The sequence below is a fragment of the Eurosta solidaginis genome, chromosome 1 (assembly GCF_040869045.1).
Source record: "Eurosta solidaginis isolate ZX-2024a chromosome 1, ASM4086904v1, whole genome shotgun sequence".
NCBI lineage: Eukaryota > Metazoa > Arthropoda > Insecta > Diptera > Tephritidae > Eurosta > Eurosta solidaginis.
In genome coordinates this window covers 23,316,834-23,331,262 of record NC_090319.1, presented here as the reverse complement: position 1 = coordinate 23,331,262, position 14,429 = coordinate 23,316,834, and the positions used below count along the sequence as shown (strand labels likewise).

General features: G+C 38.2%; 1 protein-coding gene across 7 annotated transcripts in view; it reads right to left on the bottom strand.

Moving 5' to 3' along the window:
• Nucleotides 1–14,429, bottom strand: part of alpha-Man-IIb (alpha-Mannosidase class II b) — a 157,438-nt gene that overhangs the window by 40,398 nt on the left and 102,611 nt on the right. For all 7 annotated transcript variants that reach the window (XM_067782746.1, XM_067782764.1, XM_067782773.1 and 4 more), the window contains 3 exons: nt 8,681–9,664; nt 6,262–6,793; nt 5,376–6,166 (listed from right to left, as the gene is read on the bottom strand). In XM_067782746.1, coding sequence (XP_067638847.1) covers nt 5,416–6,166; nt 6,262–6,793; nt 8,681–9,664 — 2,267 coding nt within the window. In that variant the 3' untranslated portion in view covers nt 5,376–5,415. The remainder of the gene's footprint in view (nt 1–5,375; nt 6,167–6,261; nt 6,794–8,680; nt 9,665–14,429) is intronic.

Below are 14,429 nucleotides of genomic sequence, written 5' to 3'. Positions count from 1 at the left end.
AATAACCTGACATTCTCTTTATCATAAGCAAGCGCAATAATCAGCTAGCAAATGATTCAGCTTACCCTAAAATTTTCTTACACTTTTTGTTGTTTGCTTAATTAACATTCATGTAAATATTTAGGCATTAGGTATGTCTAGATTACATTTACATGCAAGTATATATATGTAAATAATATTATTACTACTAAACTTATTAATAGTGCGTGGGGTGTATTTCACTAAAATCATCTATGCATTTGTAAGATTGCTGCCTATATTTACTCATTTTGACTATTCTAAGTTTTTCTACATTTTTGCGTTTTGTGTTTCTGTTTGTCATTATCATACCATTGTAGTTTTTGCTTAATTAAGTGATTTATATTTTTGTAAATTTTTACTTATTATTTATTGTTGTTTTCAAAAAATACATACATACATATGTCTTTAAAACGCTCAAATGCTGCCCACTTTTCATACAAGTCATATTATAAAAATTGCTTAAAATATTAAATTACTACCTGAGTGGAGTGGAACAAAATATATTTACATCTTATATCATAAAAAGGTGGTTATAGCGAATGATATGAAAATTTAATTGTAGTCAAAAGATATCAGCTAAAAAAAAAATTGTAAAATATATCAACTGCTCTTGTGGAATATCACCCCATCCCGGCTGCTCATTCGAAAACGCCCGAACTCAAAAAAACTTTTAAATAACGCTCTAATTCAGAGTTTGTTTCAAAACCACCTTCGTTGATAACCCCTATCTGAAATTTTTTTCAAAAACGCCCTATCTAAGCTTGAATTTACTACACTTTTTGCATTAGCTTGGGCGTTTAAGAACACAATTGTGAGATAGAGCGTTTTTGAAACAAATTCTGTATTAAGGAGTTCTTCAGCCGAATAATGAAATAGGGTGTTTTCGAAATGGTAGCCGAAATAGGGTGATATTTCACTCAGCCGTCGATATGTGAATTTTATAGATGGGCTGTTAACATTGTGATTAAAAACTCGTTTAAAAAAATTTTATGAAGATTCCACATTCGTTTGCTTTAAATTATAATACAGCTTCATATAAATTTTTCACTCAAATTCCTGTGAATGCTTTAAAAGACTTGACGAAGTGGAAGAAACGAGTTAAAATAAGATTTTTTACCCTTGTGGGATTACATTTAATTTATTTTTGATGAATTATGAATGGCAATAAAAGCTGCTCCACAGTGGTTAAGCTTTAATATAGCTTTTCAGTAATTTCACAAAATACAAATATCAGCTGGTAATAAAGATTACTTTTGGAAACAAAGATTTAACTTAAAATAAATAGTTAATTAATATTGTATAATACTTGTTCTATTGCGAGAGTTTAAAAATAGAGACGGAAATTTGTACAAAATAATGTTCGACAGAGATAGCCGTTGATTGGTTTTTAATCGAGCTTTAAGAAATTATGTCAATATTTTATAATTCGTATAATATAATTCATTCTATACATGCGTTCACGAAGAAGTTTTTGCAGTACTTCAAATCCCTTTCGAAGTCAGAAATGCTTCGAATACTAAATGTACAAGACGAACAGACTACCTGATTCCCTATCTGCGCTTCGATGGCGATCTTAAGGCCACAATAGAGGTGGATGGTTGGCGCAAGGGTGCTCAAATGGCGGACGATGCGATACATGTGTACACAGATGGTTCCAAAGTAGTGAAAGGAGTAGGGTCTGCGGTATACTCTGCTGATCAGGAAATAAACATATCCTACAGGCTGCCGGATTACTGTAGCGTTTTCCAAGCGGAAATAGTAGCCGCAACCAAAGCAGTAGAAACCCTGGAAGAAAATAGCCCAAGCTGCAATCGTGTTAACTTTTATATTAACAGTCAAGCGGCAATTAAGGCAATAATCTCGCATAGCACAGCATCTAAATGCGTGTTAGAGTGTAAACAGTCCCTGGAGAGAATCGGGACAGGGAGAAGAAGCATACATCTATATTGGGTCACAGGGCATATGGGTATGAAAAAGCGGTGAACTAGGAAAAAGCGGTGAACTAGCTAAAAAGGGCGCATCCCTTGAAGTTTTCTCCGTAGATGTCCCAATTAGATTGGGCGAGATTAAGCGAAGGCGAGAGGTGCACATGATCGACCAAGCAGGAAAGGCGTGGGTTCAAGCGCGGGGCTGCAAAGTGTCGAAGATTATGTGTAGGTCTAACAAGCTTAGACTAACAAAGTTGCTTCTATCATTAAAAAGAGAGGACTGTAGACTCATGACGGGTATTCTGACTGGACACTGCCTTCTGGCGTCACATGCCTTTAAATTAGGCTTGGCCAGTGATAGCAGATGTAGGAAGTGCGGGCTGGAGGAGGAAACCATCGAGCTCGTTCAGTGCTCGTGCCCTGTGCTTGCCAGGCTAAGACTACAGCTATTAGGAGTGATACAGCTGTCAGATCTAGAAGCAGCAAGTGGCTTAAGTCCTAGGAAGCTTCTAGTATTTGCCAAGAGAACGGAGTTATTATATAACATAGATCCTGGTTTTTGATAGGGTTTTTCAGTTTGGTCGTTAAAACAAACTTATGGTAACACTACGGACTTATTCAGTCTATGTGAGGTCCCCATGGATCGGCCAGTTCAACCTAACCTAACCTAAATGTACCATCATAGCTGTAACTTCTGAGCGCAAAACAAAGCCTAGTATGAATTCTATGTTAGGTCAGCATAATTTTTATACCTTTCATGAACATGAAATGGTATATTAACTTTGGTCCGATGTTTGTAAAGTTGAGATATATAGAAGATAGACTCACCATTAAGTATACCGAATTGATCAGGGCGACGAACTGAGTTGATATAGCTATGTCCGTCCGTCTGTACGTCTGTCCGTCCGTCTGTTTGTTTGAACGCAAACTAGTCCCTCAAATTTTGAGCTATCTCAATGAAATTTGGCACAGGGATGTATTTTTGTATTATATTAGACATTCGTCGGATCCGGTAGGATCGGACCACTATAACATATATCTCCCATACAGCCGATCGTTCAGATAAGACGATTTTGGTCATTCCTGCCGCAATTTGTGATATATATTCTAATATATCATAGAAGATTTTCTGTAAAAATCATTTCGATCGGAGCTATATATAATATATATTCCATACAACCGATCGTTCAGATAGAAAGATTTTTCGCAATTTCTCCCTTAATTTCCAATATAAAAACGTGAAATTTGGTGATATATATTCTAATATATCATAGAAGATTTTCTGTAAAAATCATTTCGATCGGAGCTATATATAGTATATATCCCATACAACCGATCGTTCAGATAGAAAGATTTTTGGCCATTTCTCCCTTAATTTCCAATATAAAAACGTTAAACTTGGTGATATTCTTTCTAATATATCATAGAAGATTTTCTGTAAAAATCTTTTCGATCGGAGCTATATATAATATATATCCCATACAAGCGATCGTTCAGATAGAAAGATTTTTGGCAATTTCTCCCTTAATTTCCAATATAAAAACGTTAAACTTGGTGATATTTATTCTAATATATCGTAGAAGATTTCATGAAAAAATCATTTCGATCGGAGCTATATGTATATAGTATATACCTACCCCATACAACCGATCGTTCAGATAGAAAGATTTTTGGCCATTTCTCCCTTAGTTTGCAATATAAAACCGTGAAACTTGGTGATATATATTCTAATATATCATAGAAGATTTCCTGTAAAAATAATTTCGATCGGAGCTATATATAATATATATCCCATACAACCGATCGTTCAGATAAGGGGGTTTTTTGCCATTTTTTATTTTATATTTATCTTAAAAATCATTTAGGCATGTACATCTATATATTTCTTATCTTATACATCCGATTATTTGGAGATTACGAACGGGATAAGATTATTGTTCAGCCCCATTCATGAAAGGTATGAAGTCTTCGGCACAGCCGAAGACAGTCCCGTCCTTACTTGTTTGGCTTTAAAATTGTCAACTTAAATATATTGGTAACTAAATATTATTACTATACAACAAATTAATTGCTAATTTCTTCGTTTGCTTGCATTCGTCTTTTGTAAATAGCTAAAATGATTTGTACATTGTTAAAATAATTTACTTAACTATTGTAAGCGTATTCGAGAAAAGATAAAATCAAGAAATATTTGTATATTTAAAATAGTGTTTGTATGTAGCTGCGGAATGGTTACTGTACTTGTAGTGGTTACAAATGCAAAATAAATTTTAGGTAAAAAAAAAAATAATGTTTTTAAGACATATACTTTTTTAGACTTTTTTGTATTACTAAGTAAGATACATATTTGTCGTCACAAGTCATAACAGCCTAAGCTAAACGCTTCAAATCTAAAAGTCAAATATACGCAAATATCATTCAAATTCATTAGTCTAAATATGGACCGTTATACATTATTAAAATTTGAAATCGTTAGTGTTTATTTAATAGATCTAAAATGCTATCAAAAACTAATTTTGTGATTCATCCTATATCGCCTTAGGTGATTATGACTTGTGACCACAAATATATACGTACATAAGAATTATATATCGACGGCTGAGTGGAATATACCTCTATCTCGGCTGCCACCTCAGGGTATCTGCGAATATTTTTCAAAACCACCCTATTTCAGATTTAAAAAAAAGCGATATGTTGTTGTTGTTGTAGCGATAAGGTTTCTCCCCGAAGGCTATGAGGAGTGTTATTGATGTGATGGTCCTTTGCCGGATACAGATCCGGTACACTCCGGTAACACAGCACTATTAAGGTGTTGGCCCGACCATCTAGGGAACGATTTATATGGCCACATTAAACCTTCATGAGGAGCTTGGGGTCGCCAGAGCCTTGTCTGTTAGTGAAACGGGATTCGAAGGTGGGGTTGACAATTGGGTTGGAGAAACTATATACAGCCGAGCTCTGAGATAGAGCGTTATTTAAAAATTTTGTGAGATGGGGTGTTTTCAAAACGTCAGCGGAAAAAAGGTGATATTCCACTCAGCTGTCGAAATGTAATTCAAAGCATTTTGAATATCCCTTTGATTTCATTTTAATTTAGCTGTAATACAATGGGATGGAAGTTATTTTGAAACTTAAATTTTAGTTTGTCTTTTGAGATTGTTTTGTTGCAAATAGGAAAGTCTTAAGGCAGTTTATGCAAAGTTGGTATGGTAGCGCAGTAAACAAAATATAACTTTCAAGTCTTTGTCTTCCGCAAGGCTGTTTTGAAATGCCCGATTTTGTTGGAAGAAAACATTTTTTTTTAGTTTTTATCAAAAATATCCCATCTCAGAATTTTAAGGAAAGTTCTTGGAGAACACACGTATATGGGTAACAATTACAATATTGTTAATTATTTCACATTCAGAAAAACACAAAAAAAACTACCTCATCAAACTGACTCATCAACTCAAACTAAGTTTGCCATTTAAAATTTAAACGTCACATTAAAGGTGCGCAGTTCCATAGGATTCAGCGTTATTTCGGCGAATGAGTTCAAACATTTACGTTCTCCCTCATGCAGCATACCCGTCAAGCTCGTCGTTTCTAAACGCGCAATTCTAAGTTTATTAAATCCCATTTGCCCTAAACCAACTGCAGCTGTATCGGCGGGGCATATGCGCGTAATATCTATATTTTGCCCAATTGCACAATCATAACCCTGGCGATGTAACACCATCAACGCTGAAGCAGATGGAAATAGTTGTAATTGCTCTTCGGAGAGTGTACGTAAATTTAACAAATGCACATCACAAGGCAGCGCCGCACTGCCACCATGATCAAGTAGCTTAGCTTTTGTCTTCAATTTTACAGCTGGCGCATCAAATGTTTCAACATAATATAGATTCGGTGGATAGCGTAAACTATTCGCCAATTGATTGGCAAGTAAACTGGGTAATTGATAAGCGTTTTCCATTTTGGTTGGCATATCTTCAATGAGTATCCAAAATTTGTGACGTGTCAAACGGCTATCGACAATACCCTCACCCATGCCACGATAATCATCATAGAGTGTACGCCGATCAAGCATTACTTCCAATTGTCCGGGTTCATAAGAGGCAGCACCTTGCGCATGTGTTGTTAACAATGTGAAACGTACGCGAGAGTCTTGTATGAATGCACCGCTTGTGATGGGAAAGTAGTTGCCCTCAATGCCAATAGCAGGAACTTTAATGCGCCTGTATGAGATGGAAGAAGATTAATAACAATAATAATACAGCAAAAAAACCTACTTAATTATGTGCGTTAACTCAAGTTATTCCACTCCACTTACTTGTGATATTGAAAACCATTTTGGTCACTGTAAAACACCGGCAACTCGGCCACTGCATCTCTCTCCTTCAGTACATCATCACGTCGTACCGTTATAATATTATCAACATCTGTGACAAAACGCATAAATAGCTCAGTTTCGCGATTCTTTGGTGGTGGTTCAAAATCTATATCATTCTCAATATATAGAGCTGCATCGATGTGTGTATGCGTTTTGAAAATGCGTACAGTATGCGCTAGGAATGGGCCATAAATAACGGTAACATCACTAGCAATTGTACCGGATGAGATAATAATTCGTACATCTTCATATTGATCGAGTACATCTTTTTCGGCTTCATTTTGTTCGGGATCAGTTTTGAAAAGATATGCGCCCGAGTGAAATTGTGCACTACGATAAGCCGCGAATTTTATAGCGCATTGCATTGGTTTGAGGGCCTGCTCGTTTCGCTGCTTACGTGTGATGGTTTTGAGGAAACCGCTCTTTTGATCAAAAAGAAGAAGCATAAAGTTATTTTCCAGTTGAATGTCACCTGTGTGAGAGAAGAGAAGATTTTTTGTATCACTTTGGATGTGTTGGCATTTTTGCTCACGGTATGGGGGGAACCCAGAACGTAAGTGTAATGTGAGAACAAATCAATTAATGGGAATGAACGAAATCAGAAAAACAAAATCCAAGAATAAATAATGATGAGGGAAAAGTAAAAAGTAGGTGCAGAAAGATGGGAAACAAGAAGAGGAATCAAAGTAAAGAAAAGGAAAGAGGGATAAAATAAAGGAAAGGAAATATAAATAAAGTAATGTAAGGATGAGGAGAGGAGAGAAAAGGAGAGGAGAGGAGAGAAAAGGAGAGTAGAGGAAGGGAGGGGAAAAAAGTGGCATGGAATGTATAGCAAAGAAAGCGAAAAAAGTTGAATCAGAAGAAATGAAATGGAAGACAAGAGGGAAAAAGAAGAAGAGGATGTCCCCCAGCGGGTCAGAATATACCCGCGGTAAGTATGCCTGTCGTAAGAGGCAACTAAAATACCAGATTCAAGGGGCTGTGTAGCGCAACCTTTCAGGTTGCCAGCGCAATATATAGCTTCTCCAAACCCAATTGTTGCCTCACCTATATGCGGCGAATCCTGTTTCACCAACAGACGAGGCTCTAGCCACCCCAAGCTCCTCATAGAACTTGGGGGTGGGGAGAGAGGGATGGCCTGAAGGTTTAATGTGGCCATATAAATCGTTCCCGAGATGGTCGGGTTAGCAACTTAATGGTGCTGTGTTACCGGAGCGTACCGGATCTGTATCCGGCAAAGGACCATCACATCGATAACACTCCCCAAAGTCTCCGTGGAGCAACCTTATCGCTACAACAACAACAAAAATAGGATGAAAAGGAAAGGAAAAAATCGAAAAATGAACCGGGCCGAAACCGGAAGCGAAATAAAAACCAAACTCAAAGCCGAAACAGCGGCCGAATCCTAAACTGTACCAAATTTAGAATTAAACGAAACTGAAATCGAAACCAAAACTTGACCGAATTCGGAACGAAACCGGAGCTGAACTCGAAACTAGATCGAATTTGACACTGAATCCAAAACCGAAAACTTAAACTATAGAAACCGTAGCTGTAACCTAGCCCGGAACTAAAGCAAAAAACGCATTCGAAATCAAACCGGAACTTTACCGAATTCGAACTGTGGACCAACACCGGAGCCAGATCTGAAGCCGAAGCCGGCACTGACACAAAACCAGAACCAAAACCGAAAGCAAACCCTAAACTGAACGTAATTCGGAATCAAAACCCGACCGATACCAGACTCGAAATCAGACACTGTGCAATCCATCTTTATTTTTATTTTATGTATACGTTTAAAGTGTAAATAGCCCGATTCAGACTTTTTATTTTAGAATTCGGTTGAAGAAAGCCCCATCGCAGATTTGGTTTTAAAATGCCCTATCTTAGCAAAAATTCAATACATTTCAACGATAGATAGGGCGTTTTTCAGCGGAATCCTGATAAAGGATGTTTTTGAAAAAATATTCTGAGATAAGGCGTTTTCGAAACGGCAGTCGAGATATGATGACATATTCCCCTTAGTAGCCGAAAGCTAAGTTAAAGTCGAAGTTACATTTAAAGCCTAAACAGTTTGAAACTCAAAATGGATTCGAAACCGATCCAACAGGTTGTTCCAAGATCCATATGGTGGTTGAATTTCGAATATTGAGTGTACCGAGTAATTTAAAACACTATACCGGTGACGGTTCGAAAACGTCCTCTCTGAAGAAATTTAGTTCAAAGTCAACTTAGCTTTGATATTGAGATAGAAAGAAAATCAATTCTTAGTTAAAACTTTTTTAACAAACTATAAAATAAAATGTTTTCCAAACGGCAACCAAGATGGAGCAGCCGATAAGCCAAATAATTTTCTTACCGGATGGTTTAGCACGCACTATAAATTCCGTACTGATATTTGCAGTTGTTGCTGATGCATCTGTACAACCATCACAATAAATTGTTGCCATTGTTGGATGACTAAAGTTTTTTTCATCTACCACTACTATATTATAAGTCGCCAGAGAGAGCGCATCCAATTCAGCAACGAACATCACCTCATATTGCCGCGTCGATACACGTATATGCGCCGTACCACTATTCGCAGCCATACCCCCACCCAAACCCATTTCATAAGCATCGGTTATATTCCAAACTGGATTGATTTGCATTAGACGTATTTCCTCACCACGTTCATTAACAATTTTAACATTCGGTACTGGCGATCGCAACGTAATTACTTCCAAACGTTTTTGCGCCAACGAATTAAAAATCACAAATGAAGCAGTGCCAGCGTTTGCAGTCAAATCATCAACAAAATCATCAATATTGCCATTACCACCCAAAGGAATTGGTGTCTTTCTTGCCAATTTACTGAAATTATCACGTTCCAATTCACTCAAAAGGAAATTATGCCTTGCACTGCCATCTTGTAAGAGCATCTCAATTGTCGACTCTTGCATCTTAACCACATCTTGTATGCTTTCAAATAGCCGCATACCATAATCACGCATCACTGCCGCTTTTGAAGTACCTGTAATGGCGTCATGATGTTGGAAGAGTCCAAGATTACGACGAGCGTGTATCATTTTTTCATAATTTTTTTCGAAGATTTTTATGGCATTGGCATGCCGCTGCTGTCGTGCAGTATTGTAGGAGATCGTGAAGAGTATTTCAGCAGCACGTAAATTATGCTCCAAATCAGCGCTGAGTAGTTTATAAAACGGACGTGTTGTGTAATAGCCAGACCAATAGGCGGGACGTCCTTCGGAGAAGATGTCTGAGTAGACAAAGAAATCACCTTTGAGCGTGGGAAATGAGGTGGTACGTCGGCGTATTTCATTAAAATAATCGCGGGGTGTGCCTGTTGAAAAGAAAAAAAAAATGAGTTGTAAAGTTCAAGTAAATATCGAAATTTGTTTTAAGGGAAAAGCTGTAGCTGTGTGTTTATCCGTCTTACTCGCTCACCATATTCGCTCTCACTTCAAGTGGAGTCTTAAACTATCATGAAGAGCCCCGTAAGTTAAGTGTCTGGAAGCACAGTCTCCCAGTGGATGTCTGAGTTAAGTAGTCAGAGCGTAGATGTTCTCACAGGTCCGATAAAATATAGTGCTGTGCTTAACTTCACCTCTGAGTCAAATGTTCTATATCGTATTTCAGCCTATGTATCTTAAGGCCTTTTGCATCTATGGATTAATCAGAACTTCACTGACTATATAATAAATTATTCTTGAGCTACGCAAATTAAGTCAGCCTGAGAGGTGGCTGGCTCCAAGTGACTTATCTGGAACATTTATTCACGTTCACTTAAGGTATGAGGGTTTTATAGCTAATGACCAATCTACAGCCAGGGAACTTTGATGTTTTGAGGGAAACACACTTTTTGGGGAGTGTAAATCCGGCGAATGTCACTATTCCAGAAAGCCGGGCTGGCTCTCCGCAAGCCGACGCGATAAGCATCGTTGACAAGGAAAAACATTATGGGCTATAAAATTATTCGAGCCTTTCAAATCTGCGGGGCCGGATGGGAGATACTAGCCATGATGCAAAACGCCGGTGAAACGAACCCGGAACCCCATTTATTGGTTGTTAAACACCAGCATGGTAGAAAATAGTGGGAGTTTTAATTGCAAAAACTGACAAAGTTAACCTTTTACTTAATTGCTGATGAACACATAAGAACAAAACTGGTTGGGGATGAATCACACTAAAACGGAGCTTGCCCTGATGATCTGCTTAAATTTGCTGAAACTGAACGATACAACTTTTAATATCCCCCCGAAGCTCGGCTTAATTAAGCTGGAAAATGAAATGTTGAGGAGAGGCCAAATAAAATTCTGAGAACGTGCTTCATCTGCAAAAAGGTACTAAGGAATAAAATGGATTGTCGACATATATCATCCATGGCATCTGCAACACGATTATCCGCCCGATACTAACGCGTCTGGTGGAAGTGGTTAGATAAAAAATGGACTTTTGTTCTTCTTCTTTTTGTATAGACGAGCCGGTCCCGTGCGCATCTTGCGCAACAAATATAAAAGTCCCATATCAAATATCAACAGAAATCGCAGCTATCTGGCGAATGTTAGCAATTGCCGGTTATCAATCAAACATCTATAAACGCGCTGCCATCTGGCGAATGTTGGCGACTGCCGGTAATGCAGTATATATGCAGTTATAACCAAATATTCACAATAGTGCCATAGTAGATAGATTTCTCTGTGTGCTCACAATAATAAAATATAGGTAAACCAAAGCACTACGACTAATAATTTCCAAAGCTCGCTAATAGCACGAGTCCCCATCTTTACAACCAAAACTTTATTTATAGATTTGGATTCCAAATAAGAGCGAAAAGGGACCTGTACATAAAAATAGCAATTAGAAATAATATATAAGATACGGAGACTACCCAAAGGTTTTGAGGAGTTTTATCGATGTTGATGGTCCATTGCGCTCCGGAAATTAGCGCCATTAGCATACTAGCCCCAACATATCTGGAACGATTTGGTTTTCCCACCCCTTTTTTCCGTGAGGAGCTTCGGGTCGCCAGAACCTCGCCTCAATAAACAATTGTGTTTCATAAGCTTTAAATTGTGCTGGCACATCTTGACAAGGTTGAATGGGTCTCTGAGCACAGCAACATAGAGCGTAACGAAATTTCAGACAAGATGGGCAATAAGGGCTCCGAAATATTTTATCTGTCGATAGCGTGGAAAAAGGACGCAGATTGCTGTGAGTTGATTTTTCTTAAGGTTTGCCGAGGTCAAGGACATGAACCTTTTGCTCTTCTTTAAGTTCATTCGGTGAGAAATTGATTTGAAATGAATTAATTGTCTGCGTGGACGAAGGGAATCAGAACGGAAAACAAGTAAGGAAGGCTAAGTTCGGATGTAAAAGAACATTATATACTCAGCTGAGAGCTTTGGAGACAAAATTGTCTTTTTCATGGATACATACAAATGGTAATACTAAAAAGTGGAGCAACTTGCCTTTGCTATCTTTCTTCAGTTATAAATTCGTTTTATTCGAATGTTTTTTTTTCAATATTTTTAAATTTAATTGGTTAAATTTGAACGCATTTCTTTATAATTTTCTTTTAAATCACCCCTGAAATATTTTCGAAGCGCTCTTAATTATGAGTCCGATATGAGTCCGACATTGTAGACCACGTGACGTTTTTTGGAACTATTTTCCTTCATCCTTTGTCAAATAAGGGAAAACCACCATGTAGGAAAATGAACTTAGGGTAACCTTGGAATGTGTTTGTATGACATGGGTATCAAATGAAAGGTATAAAGAATATTTTAAAAGAGAGTGGACCTTAGGTAGACCAGGGGTAACTCTAGAATGTGTTTGTACGATATGGGTATCAAATTGAAGGTATTAATGAAGTTTTAAAAGGGAGTAGCCCTTCGAGATATTGACCAAAGCTTGGATCAGGGTGACCCAGAACGTCATCTGTTGGGTACCCTAAATTTATTTATACATGTAATACCACGAACAGTATTCCTGCCATAATTCCAAGGGCTTTTGATTTCGCCCTGCGAAAGTTTTTCATTTTCTTCTACTTAATATTGTTACGAATATTAGCAAAACTAAGGAGTGCTGCCGTCTCTAAGCAGTGACGTGAATGCACATCAATAATTCAATCATTATGTATCTACATAAACGAAACAATAACTGCGTCTACATATATGTACCATGTACGTATACGAGCAGCGGAGAGTCAATGCACTAACACATGCATATATCTGAGATACTCCTATAAGTATGCAATAAGAAAAACTATAAAATTGTGCAATTGTAGTTACAGCTGAGAAGTTTGAGAGCTGCTGGACTAGTAGATTCTCGAAGCGACTAGAAGATGCGAATGTTAAAATCAAAGAGTATAAAAGGCGAGAGATGTAGAGGCGCTGTAAATCAGTTTCATTTGAGCTAGCAATCAGTTGGTTATTAAACAAGCTATTCGTTGCAAAGTATAAGTGTTATTGTGGAGTACTTTAATAAAGGTCATTTTTCCATTATTCAATATTGGAGTTATTTATTCAACAGTTTAGCGATACGAACGTTGGCAGAAGATTGCAAATAAGGGGAATTGCAGTAAATTCGTTACAATTGGTGTCAGAAGAGGAATTGTTGAATAAATTCCAGAGGACAACTTGGACATGGCAAAATTGAGTGAATTGAAGATCCAGCAACTGAAAAAGGAGTTGGAGAACCGTGGATTAAATACAACCGGCAATAATATCGAACTTCAAGCACGGCTACGAGAGGCAATGGAATTAGAAGGAATTGACGTGGAAGAGTATGTCTTTCATCTTGATGGCGATGAGACAACAAAATTGGAGGAGAAAAATGAAACACCGCAGACAATGGCGAACACAGACTTGAACATGATATTGGCTGCGATATTGGCTGCAATATCGGCACAAATGTCCGAAATGTCATCACAAATATCCACCAACATGTCATCTCAATTGGAATCGCAGGAGGCACGTATAACATCCAAGATGGAAGCACAGGAGACACGTATATCCGAAATGTCGTCGCAAATGTCATCTCAACTGGAAGAGCAGAAGACATATATGGCATCCCAGCTGGAATCACAGGAGACACGTATTTCAGAAATGTCGACACAGATTACATCAAAAATGGAAACACAACTGAAAGAGCAAGAGGCACGTATATCATTAAAACTCGAAGCGCGTATGGACAAGAAAATAACGCAGTTTGAAGAAAAATTCGAGGCAGAGGTGGATGCTTTGAGAGGTCGTATACAGGAATTGCAACTAATTCGCCCAGTTGTTTCAGCAAGCAATACGAAGGTAAAAACTCCAACTTTTGACGGCTCTGTTCCTTTCCAGGTGTTTAAGATTCAGTTTGAGAAGACCGCAGCAGTGAACAACTGGAGTGCGGAAGATAAAGTTGCTGCACTATTCGTGGCATTGAAAGGATCTGCTGCTGAAATCCTACAGACTATTCCCGAGGGAGAGCGGAGCAACTACGAAACATTGATGAGCGCTCTAGAGAGACGATACGGAACTGAGCATAGGAGACAGATATACCAAATGGAGTTGCTGAACCGATTCCAGAGGCCTGGTGAAACATTGCAAGAGTTTGCGTTGGATATTGAAAGGCTAGCACATTTAGCGAATGCGGATGCACCCGTGGAATACACTGAAAGGGTAAAGATTCAGAGCTTTATAAATGGCATACGAGATGTGGAAACGAAGCGGGCTACATATGCGAATCCAAAACTAACATTTGCTGAAACGGTATCGCATGCTCTGATTCAGGAAACAGCGTCGCTTCTGTGTAAGCCAGTTTTCAAAGCACGCCGTGTGGAAGTAGAAAGGCCAGAGTGGGTAGGCACAATTTTGGAAGCACTGAAGGGATCTCAACAGAAGAATGCCGGAGTTATTAAATGTTTCAAGTGCGGCAACCCAGGTCACATTACACGTCATTGCGATCTTGGTCCTAATAGTTCCAACAATGTGGGTGGCCGTAAACGCAAAGCTGGCGGAAATGAGCAAGAGCGTGTCGGATGTAAAGAACGAAAACTTGCCCCGGCTATTGAATGTCCTGTGATATCTGTGTCGCAGATTGGAAGGAAATCAAGCAGTCTT